Source organism: Muntiacus reevesi, chromosome 6 (assembly GCF_963930625.1).
Source record: "Muntiacus reevesi chromosome 6, mMunRee1.1, whole genome shotgun sequence".
NCBI classification, from domain to species: Eukaryota; Metazoa; Chordata; class Mammalia; order Artiodactyla; family Cervidae; genus Muntiacus; species Muntiacus reevesi.
The window spans coordinates 90,380,616-90,391,152 of record NC_089254.1 but is presented as its reverse complement, the minus strand read 5'-3'; the positions used below and the strand labels follow the sequence as shown (position 1 = coordinate 90,391,152).

General features: G+C 56.9%; 1 protein-coding gene across 1 annotated transcript in view; it reads left to right on the top strand.

Annotated features, from left to right (window-relative positions):
- The first annotated feature begins 766 nt into the window (after window positions 1–766).
- The window catches only part of PODXL (podocalyxin like), a 50,907-nt gene continuing 41,136 nt past the window's right edge, over window positions 767–10,537 (top strand). The window contains exon 1 of the mRNA XM_065938897.1: window positions 767–1,103. Coding sequence (XP_065794969.1) covers window positions 1,040–1,103 — 64 coding nt within the window. The 5' untranslated portion in view covers window positions 767–1,039. The remainder of the gene's footprint in view (window positions 1,104–10,537) is intronic.

Here is a 10,537-nt window from a genome sequence, read left to right as displayed (position 1 = left end):
TAATATATGTAAAGCCCTTAGAACACCAAGTGGCACATATGATTAATCCTTCAATATTTTGTCTTGTTTTGCTTTTCCTTTCCCATCACCTCCATTCACAAGTGAGGTCGGTTTAGAAAAGCTGAGCAACTAATTAATCTAGATTGCTGGGTGCAGACCCTATGGTGCAAACCCTATAGCGCAGACCTGCTCATAAACCATGCGCGATGCTGACCCGCCCGCAAGTGAGTTGCACCTAGCAGGTAGGAGACGCGCTCCTCAGGCTTTGCAACAAAACGCTCTGCAGCCGGGAGGCCTGGAGCGCTCTTGGAGAACACACAGCCTTGGGGGCCTTCTAGCTCTGGATCTGAGCAAAGAGGAACTCGGCAGTGTTGGGGGGACCCCGCCAGACCCGTCTCAAAAGTATCGCGCGAGACACCTGCGCTCCCGGGCGGGCGGGCGGCCAGAGGGCCGGGGGCGGTCTGGTGCCGGGAATCGCCCCGGCTACCGCGCCTTCCGGCGCTCACGCTCACATCCCCCCTCCCCTCCGCCCCGAGCAGCCCGCCAGGAGCCCGGAGCCGGGAGCCGGGAGCCCGGAGCCGGGAGCCGGGAGCCGGGAGCCGGGAGCCGGGAGCCGGGAGCCGGGAGCCGGCCGCGCTCCCCCGCCCGCCGCGCGCTAGGGCGGAGTTTCCTCCTAGGCTCATTGTTCTCCGCCCAGCGCCGCCCCGCCCGCGCGCTCCTGGGGAAGGGGAGGGGAGGGGGCGGGGGCCGGCGCGGACGGGACCGGAGTCGCCGCAGCCGCCGGCCGGGCCGCAGCCGCGCAGACACCGCCCGCGACGCAGCCGCCTGCCGCTCCTCTGCCGCCTGGCTCGGCGCCTCGGCCGGCTCTGCCGCAGCGGCCGCGAGGAGGGGCCACCGGGGCGCGACTCGGGACGCTCGGGCCACCGCCCGGCCGTCGGAGCCACCGCCAGGCCTCGCGGAGAGGCGCCCACACGCTCCCGCCGTCCGGACCCTTGGCCAAGCCCGCAGCCACCTGCTCCGCGCCGGCGCCTAGGACACGATGCGCTCCGCGCTGGTGCTCTCGGCGCTTTTGCTGCTGCAGCCGCTGCCGCTCTTCGGTAATGGTGAGTGATGGTGGCTCGGGCTCCGCCGGGAGTCCCCTGGTGCCGGTGCGCCCCCGGCCAGGCCCGCTGCTGGGAAACGCGCCCTGCCTCGTGGCGGGACCCCGGAGCAGCCCCTGCGCGCACTCCTAGCCGGGGCCGCACGCGGAGCCCTGACCTTGCACCAGCCAGGCCCCTTCCCACTCCCGGAGATGCCGCAGGTGCCGGGATCCGAGCGTGGGTCGTCCGGGTCTCCACGCGGGTGGAGTTGCGATGGGTTCTGTTCGGGCAAACGGGCGCGCCGGCGCTGAGTGGGCTCGCGGTCCTAGAGTCGGGACTTGGGACACCGCGAACCTCCACGCTTCCGCTGGACCCCCAGCGTCTGGCCACTTTTTTCTCCGCGTTGGAGCCGATAAGGGACGGTATTGTGTCGCCGTTAATTCCAGGCAGAGCGGCAGGCTGGGAGCTTATGAGGAAGTCCCCGAAGCAGGTGACAAACCTCCAGTAACGGCCTTTGAGGCCATGTGTTTCGCGTTCTGCCGAGTGGCTTTTTCGAACTTCGTGTGCTCACTCAGCTCGCTTGAACCTGTGCTGGGGCAGGTGGAAAGGGAATAAGTGGATTTTCCACAATCCCAGACTCACCTGAGTGGGGCCCCTGCCTCCAGGGCACCAAGGGAACAACCCCCTTCTCTGTGCATGGCCAGGAAGGTGAGAGTTCCTCCCAGCGCTTTGTAGAGAAAAGAATTTCTCTCTCATGAAACGGGCTTGGACTGTGCCATAGAAACATCTCCCCTATTTCTTCTAAAGGTGAAAATCTGGTGGGACAGGTACTGTCCCAGAGTCCCTAGGAACAGCTAGGAGTCTCAGCCCCAGGAGAGAGAAGCATTTCTTTCTTGCCCACCTTAGCAGGTGTCTGCAGGGAGAAAGAGCCCTGTTTCCATTCTACAGTCAGGAGGACTGTGGTGAGTCGAGACAGAGAGGGGACCTTCTTCTTGGTAGGAGCTGCCTTTGGGACTAAAGTCTCAGGGGAAGGGTGGGTTGGCATGGCAGTGCAGTCTATTTTCTTCGTCACAGGGAACTTTGCTTGTGGGAAGGGGCTGGCGCTCAAGCAGCAAGTGGGTCTGGGCATCCTCCAGGCAGCGGCCCTGAGACTCCACAGCCTGGCCTGAAAAGAGTGAGTGGGTGAAGTGAAGGGGTGACGCCTGGAGGAGGGATTCCAGTGTGAGGAGCAGTCAGGACAGCTCTGAGGATGGCAGTCACCGCAGATTTGCACAACCTGCAGGGTTGAGAAGATGCAGGAGTGGGGCGTCTCTCCTCAGCCCTGCCCTCAGGTGGGTGGACCTCAGTGTGGACCCGACACTCACCCTTTCTGCTAGAAGCCTCTTAGCACCATCCAGAAGGGAGATGGGCTGTGTCAGGAAGGCGGGGGTAGTTCCCAGTGCCTCTGAGCTTCAGGAGGCTGAGCTTGAAGGAGAAGGTGGAGGCTGTGGGATGAGACCTCTGTTCCTCTGTCCTAAGAGGCCATTCTGTCTGGAGCCACCCATAAAATAATGGGAAGAGCTCCAAGCTCAACTCCTTACTGGCTTCGAGGCTGGGACTGTCTTCCTTGGTACCTGTGCACTACCCAGAAACCCTGTCTCTTTCAAGAAGCCCTCCGCAAGCCTAGCATGGGGCATGGAGTATGGTAGGAACTCCATCTGTGGTAAAGAAAAGAGGAACCATAACCTTGCTTCCTCTCCCACCAGCAAATCACCTGGACTTTCTGAGCCCAGGTCTCCAGTTCCTAAAATGCTACTACGGTATGCAGTGATAATGGGAAGTGCTTTGAAGAGTGTTAGCTGGCACGGGACTGTCACTATTAATAGTATTATTTGCTATGTTGAGACCAGAGAAGGCTGAAGGGTGCAGGCTTGGTGTTTAGTGGCTGTGGCAGAGTTAGGAAGATCCCCTGGAAAAGGGAATGGCAACTCACTCCAGTATTCTTGCCTGGAGAATCCCATGGACAGAGGAGCCTGGCGGGCTATAATCCATGGGGTCGCAAAGAGTTGGACATGACTGGGCATGCCATAGGGACCCAGTAAGGACTGCTCGCTCTCTGCTCTTCTGAAGGTATGGCTGGCTGAGTTGCAGTCATCTGGGAGGGTGAACCCCCAAACTGCTGAAATCCTGTGATTTTAGTTCTAAGCAAGGTTTCAAGTAGAACAAATGAATTATATCCGACAGGGCTCTGGGAGCTTACCTTCTATTGTGGGTGGGTCACGCAGCATCAGCAGCATCCGACCCGATGCCGACAACCCATTAGACCCTTTTCTGGTTTGATGTTCACTTGGTTGAACCATACGGCAAATTGTTCCTCTCAACCTGTTTCCACATCTGTAAGATAGAATGAAAGAGCTGGGGAACATCCAGTGTCACTGTGACATTTCTGGGCTTTTGCCGAAAGGACAGGTTGACTGAGCACTGTCTTAAGGGTCTGATTATGTCATTCGATGGATGAATCTTAGGCAAGGGAAAGGCAGCTAGAGGTGGCTAAAAACACTGGAACTTTGGATCAGACAGGCTTATATGACCGAAGACCAGATAGTGAACCTCTTTGAGTCTGTAAAAAATAACAACAAATCTCCGTCTTAAAAAAAAAAAAAAATCTCCGTCTTGCAGGTTGTTCTGAAAATGAGAGATAACATATTAATGAGTTTGCCATTGTGCCCAACTCACCGTCAGAACTCAAAAACTCCTGGCTATTATGATTAATAAACCGTACATCCTCTGCCCCCAGCATCAGGATTCTGCTAATGTTTGTGGGTGTCCATTGCTAAGCAGTCATAAAAAAACTGAAGCTTAAAGTGCCACGTGGTGTGGTTTTGAAAGGGCAGCATGTGTGGAGAAGTGGCAGGATTTGGGAAGGGGTGATTTGGGCAAAGTGAGGCAGGGGTTATAAAGGAATTTTATTTTATTTTTTAACTAATTAATTATTTTTTTGGCCACCCCATGCGACATGCAGGACTTTAGTTCCCTAACCTGGGATCAAACCAGTGCTGTCTGCATTGGGAGCACAGTCTTAACCACTGAACCACCAGGGAAGTCCTATACAGGGATTTTTAAATAAAAGGGTCAGCAGCGGGTGGGAGATCCTTCCTAGGGTGGCCCGAGGCAGAATGAATTGCTGGGTGTAGCGAAGACACAGATCAGAAGCTGGGGATGGGATATGGGGGCTTCTTGGGGTGAGGGGGTCAGTGAGCTGCAGGGAGGCTTTGGGGAGGAGGTGAACTTTCAGAGCCCAGAAAGAACATTCCATGGGGTGGGGTTGGGGAAGCCAGTGTTCCAGTGAGGTGCTGTTTGGGCTTTGAGGCAGGAGTGAGCTAGACCAGGTGGGGGCGGTACTGGGAGGAGACTGGTTCCAGCAGGCTGAGAGGGAGGAGCGGAGGGCTGGGGAGGTTGAGGGAAGACTCCCAGGGACACCAGGCGGCCGCTTGGCCAGAGCTGCAGGGTGTGGCCATCGGGGAGGGACAGAGTGGGGGGCTTGGCGAGCCCAGGAGGGCCCTCTGGGGGTCGCCCCGGACCTAGAGAAGGCAGGGCACAGAGGTGGGGGGAGAGGCAGCCCCACCTTTGCTTTTTTTTTCTCATGATTTGGAGGGAGAAGAAAGGGTCCTGCTGTAGGGTTTTGATATCTCTGCCCCAGCTTTGGAAGCCCATAAAGGAAGGGAATTCCACCTGGGGCGAATCCCCTGGGTGGGGAGGGCTGGAGCATTAACCCCGTCAGTCCTCGGGTATCGCCTCTGCTGAGCTTTCCTAGAGGGAACCCAGTCCTGTTCCAGGGTCTGTGAGGGCGTCTCCTCCCCCACTTGGGGAGCCCCTCAGGGCAGAGCCGGTAGCATGTTCATCCCTCTCTTGGGGCCCAGTGCAGCACCGGGCACTGAGCTTAGGAATTGTTATTTGGACTGGGGAACTGGCCCCAGCCCCTGGCTTTTCAGGCTGTCCGGAAGGGGGAGGCATGAAGCCAGCTCGAACCCTGGTGGTGATGCTGGCCTTCAGGCTCTTTCTGCAGCAGCCAGAGCCGGTGGAAGCAACCGCAGAGGTTCGGGACTTCCAGGCTTGGGAATACAGACCAGCCAGGTGGCTGCTGTGAGGACCACTCAGCTCTTAAGGGAAGTGAAAGGAACCCTCCAGACAGTGCTGGGCACTTTTTGGGAGGGGCGTCGGAATGTAGATGACCCTTACCCCAGGAAGGGCCGGCTTCTTCACACCCCCGGGGGTCCTCTGCAGGTCTGCTGAGTACAAGCTCGAGCCGGAGCGGACAGCCTCCCACGTCCCTGGAGGAGAGTGACCACCCTCTGCCCACTCCCTGCCCAGCCGTCCGAGCCCAAGCCTGCCTAGAGACTTCATCAGATTGAGAGGAGGCTGCCCTCAGCTCTATGCTTGCTTCCTAGCCCTGCCCGCCGTGTGGGATGCAGGGCAGGGGGCTCGGCGGGGTGTCCGCGTCCTGTTCATCCCGTCCCCGTGTAGTGGTGTGGGTCTCTGCTTGTCCTGTGTCCTGTCCGCTTTGTGGGGCTGTTAGAACATCGGGTGGCAGAGGATCTCCACTCTTCAGGCCACGCCAGTAGGTATTCACAGCTGTAGGTATTCTCAGGAGGGAAAGCCTTCAAGAAAATCTACACAAAAGATGCATGGTAAGGAGCCTCCTATTTGCAACAGTGTAGTCCATAAGATACCTTCAAGTAAGCAGCCTGCGGGCTGTTCAAAATAGAATTCAGTGGACAAAGGGTGGTTTCCACAGTACTTCTGAATAACCCAGAAAATCAGAGAACACATAATTCTAGAGCAGGGAGCCTTCTGGAAATCAGGGGATGAACTTACTTAAGTTCTCTGGGACTCCCGCTGGTAGCTTCTTGGGGACGTGTGTGCATGTGCGTGTCTGCAGCCACAGCCACTAGTAAATGGGCTCAACCTCAGGGCTCATTCTTCCCTGGGCATCGGAGAAACTCCCTCCGACCCTGTGAAGACAGGGCCACGTGGTTGGTGGTGACATCTCTGCTGGGTGCCCAGGCTCTCTCCCCACCCCTCTGCTGGCCAGGTAAACTGAGGCTTGGAGCCACTTTGTCACTCAGGAGTTAGGCTCCCCTGTCACAGCGCTGGCCCCATGCGTTGTGACTGCGTGTCTTGTCTCCCATTGCCTGGGCGCCTCTGGTATCCGCAGCATGGAGTCAGAATCCAGAACAAAGAGCAGGTGAGAAGTGATTGTTCGAGGACTAGTGCACAAATGCAGCAGCATCTACAGATTCAGGAGCGGCCCCTCCCCACCTGCCCCCTCCTCACCCGCCCCTCCCCACGCCCCCCCTCCCCACGTGCCCCCTCCCTACACGCCCCCTCCCTACGTGCCCCTATCCCACCTGCCCCCTCCCCACGCGCCCCTCCCCACCTGCCCCCACCCCATGTGCCCTCTCCCCACGCGCCCCCTCCCCACACGCCTCCTGCCCACATGCCCCCTCCCCACACTCCCCCTCCCCACGCTCCACCTCCCCACATGCCCCCTCCCCACGCGTCCCCTCCCCACGCGCCCCCATCCCACCTGCCCCCTCCCCATTCACCCCCTCCCCACCTGCCCCATCCCACCTGCCCCCTCCCCATTCACCCCCTCCCCACCTGCCCCCATCCCACGTGCCCCCTCCCCACACTCCCCCTTCCCACACTCCCCCTCCCCACATGCTCCCTCCCCACACTCCCCCTTCCCACACGCCCCCTCCCCACATGCTCCCTCCCCACACACCCCCTCCCCACACGCCCCCTCCCCATGCGCCCCCTCCCCACCTGCCCCCATCCCACGTGCCCCCTCCCCACACTCCCGCTCCCCACACTCCCCCTCCCCACTCACCCCCTCCCCACATCCCCCCTCCCCACACGCCCCCTCCCTGTGCTCTCATACAGGCGCTGCCTGGCCCACTCCCACAGCCGGCACAGATCCCCAGCCTCTTGGCCTCCCAGCCACCCATCCTCCCACCGTCCCCGCCCCTTGCCCTGGCACGCACCACCACCACCCTCTCTTCCTTTGTAGCCTTACCCCCCTCGGGTCAGCCACCTCCAACTTCCCTAGGGCCGGGGCGCAGGGTGGCACCCTGTCCGCCGATTGTCATGGCCGGAAGGCTGTGGGCCTCAGCCCAGGGGGGAGAGAGTGTGGAGGAACGTCCACGTGGGGCTGGCCATGCAGCTCCGGCTTGGGGTGCAGAGGACCTCTCAGAGCTGGACCCCTGGAGATGCATGGGCTGACCTGGGAGCCCACAGTTGTCTGACCTCTAACCTTCCAGCTCAGGTCAGCATGGAAGGGACAGTGGGAAGGCCAGGACACTTTGTAATTCTTCAACTGAACGTAGGCAAGGTGGGGTTGAAGCCATGCCCTCTTTGCAGCAGAAATTCATGGAGCTCTGTCCGAGGGATCCCTCCATCTCCATCTGGTCTGATTCCTGTGCTAATCTGCTTGGATCCTGCTGACTGGAGTGAGAGTTTCCAGCCAGGGCCACAGAACTTGCCTATGGACAGCCTCTATCGCACAGATTATTCCAGAGATGGAAAGTGGAGGCCCCAGGCACCAAGGGCCACAGTAGATCACATAAGCAGCTCTTATTCCCAATGTCCACCTGCCTCATCTGCCATTTCCTTCTGCTCTCCACTGCAGTGCCACCTTCTCAGAGAAGCTTTCGGGCCTCCACACCCCCATCCCTTCTCCCCTGAGACTTTTCTCCGTATCTCCTGGTGGGCATGCATTTCTTTGTCTTTCCCCTGAGTTCCACAGGGCAGGGACTTCTGCTGGTTAGTGCTATAGCCTTAGCACCCACAATAGTACCTGGCACATAGTAGGTATTCAATAAATATTTGCTAAGTGAGTGAGTGAGCAAGAGGCAGAGTGAGCTGCGTTAGAACCTGAAATCTTGTCTGCCAGTTCTGGCTCTCCAGCTATGAGGCTCCTGACCTGACTCCAGAAGAGAGGCAGGTAGTAGGGAGGCTGGCCTCATCCGTGGAGGAATGGATGCAGAGACAGGAGGGCGAGCTGCCTTGTGGTCCAAGGTGGCTACTCAGGCTCCAGTTGTCAGGAGAAAAGAACAAGAAGGCTGCAGCTCTTCTGCTAGAAACCACACACACCCCATCCAGTTGCAGTTTGTTGAATGAAACCTGGTCCTATGGTCACATGTAGCTGCAAGGGAAACGGGAGGAGCAAGCTTTATTTCAGGCAGACATGTGCCTAAACAACAAACAGTGCTTCTGTTGTGAAGAAGTGAAGGATGATGGATATTGGAATAGGTCCCTGGCACATGGTATCATAGTCCTGCTCACTGGTTTTCTCTGCCCTCAGTCCTCATCTTGTAGTAAGGTCAACTTTGCATCTACCTGCACAAGTGAAACAAGCAGTTGGCCCCCAAGACCTGAGGCTTTGCCACCTTCTGGCTCAGCCAGGTCTGGCGTGGTCCTTGTTTTTTGTGGCTCCAGCCTTTTCGTATTGATGGATCAGCTCCTTGGGATGCTCAGGGAAACCCAGCTCCCTCCCTCTGCAGTCCCTCAGCCACGAGCTGCACCAGTGAGCCAGGTGCCTTGGAGTCTTCCCATGCGCAGGGCCTCAGCCAGGGCAAGCATGGGGGGGCTCCTGTCCCCCTCGTTTCTCTGGATGGGAAAGAAGAGTTTCTGTGCCCCATGCTCCTCTTCCCACCTCAGCAAGGCTAGTGCAGGGCAGGGGGAGGTACCGTTCTTAGGACTTTGGTCCATGGACACTTGTGAGAATAGCAGCTAGAGGCCAGTGACACTTAAACCCAGTGGTGAGGTTCTGTGAACTTTTTTAGGGCCCTCCAAGAGGTTGGGGTGCACTCCTGGAGGGGAAATCTAAGACTAGGTCAGTTTGGAGGGATCCAGTTCCTATCCCATTCACTTGGTGAGGCTCTGCATTTATCTGTTCTATAGGGTTGGTCTCCACAAAAGAAGTCCTTTGAGAGAAGTACTGTCTTGTAGTCAAAGAGAAGAAAAATAGAAATCTCCTGGCATAATGCCCCAGGCTTCAAAGGCAGAAGCTTGAATCCCAAATGGCTCAGTAGTAAAGAATCCACCTGTCAATGCAGGGGTTCTCTGGGTCGGGAAGATTCCCTGCAGGAGAAAATGGCAACCCACTCCAGTATTCTTGTCTGGAGGGGTTCTGTGGACAGAGGAGCCTGGCAGGCTGCAGTTCGTGGGGTCACAGAGTTGGGCATGACTGAGCAGCTGAGCACATTGTCGCTTACCAGCCTTGTGATTTCAGACTGTTTCCTGGCCTCTGTTTCCTCCTGCCTTCCTCAGTGAGGGTTGAATATTTCAGATGTCATGTCAGTGATGGGCCTGACGTACTTTAGTTTTATTTCTTTGATTGGCTTCAGCTCTAGCCCAAGGTGAGGTGTGATGAAACAGCCCCCTCCCAAACTGGTGCATCTGCCATGGCCTCGCTGGGCTGAGCTCTCTCCTCCGTGACCTTTTCCCACTGAGCCACTGCAGCAAGGCCACTCAGGACGAGGGCCCCGGTTCTGTGGGATTAGTTTTACACCATGGTCCTGGATGAGGGTGGTTAGGGTGTGCTTAGCTAAGAAGGATCTCTGATGGTCAGGTCCCTTCCTTCCTAGTTCCCACCCAGGTGCTCCTCACCCCACCCTTCGGGGGCTCTGCCCTTCACTTTTGGGCTTCAAGTCAAAACAGGCTTTCCTGAAGCCCCTTAGATCCTGACCCTGGCAGCTTCCGAGGTTCTTCTGCCCATCACCCTGTGAAATGGAGTCTCCGATCACATGGCTGTTTTTCCTTCAAATTTTATTTAGCTATAGCTGATTTACGATATTGTGTTATTTTCAAGTGGACGCTTCAGATTCTTTCCATTATAGGTTATCAATTAAATGTAGTTCCCTGTGTTTTTACAGGAGGTCCTTGTTCTTTATTTTTCATATAATGGTGCTTACGCTTAGTTGCTCAGTTGTGTCTGACTCTTTGCGACCCCATGGGCTATAGCCCACCAGGGATTGCTCTGTCCATGGGATTCTCCAAGCAAGAATCCTGGAGTGGGTTGCCATGCCTTCCTCCAGGGGATCTTCCCGACCCAGGGCTTGAATCCACATCTCCTGCTTTGCAGGCAGAGTCTTTATCCACTGAGCCACCCAGGAAGCCTTTAGTCATTCCATGGTGTCCAACTCTTTGCGATCCTATAGACTAGCCTCCGTCCCTGAAATTCTCCAGGCTAGAGTACTGCAATGGATAACCATTCCCTTCTCCAGGGGATCTATAGTGATGCATATCTATTAATCCCATACTCCTAATTTATGCCTCCCTCCCCCTCTTCCCCTTTGGTAATTGTAAATTTGTTTCCTCTGTCTGTGAGTCCATTTCTGCTTTGTAAATAAATTGATTTGTACTATTTTCTAGATTACACATAGAAATGATAAATAATCTTTGTCTTTTTGTCAGAC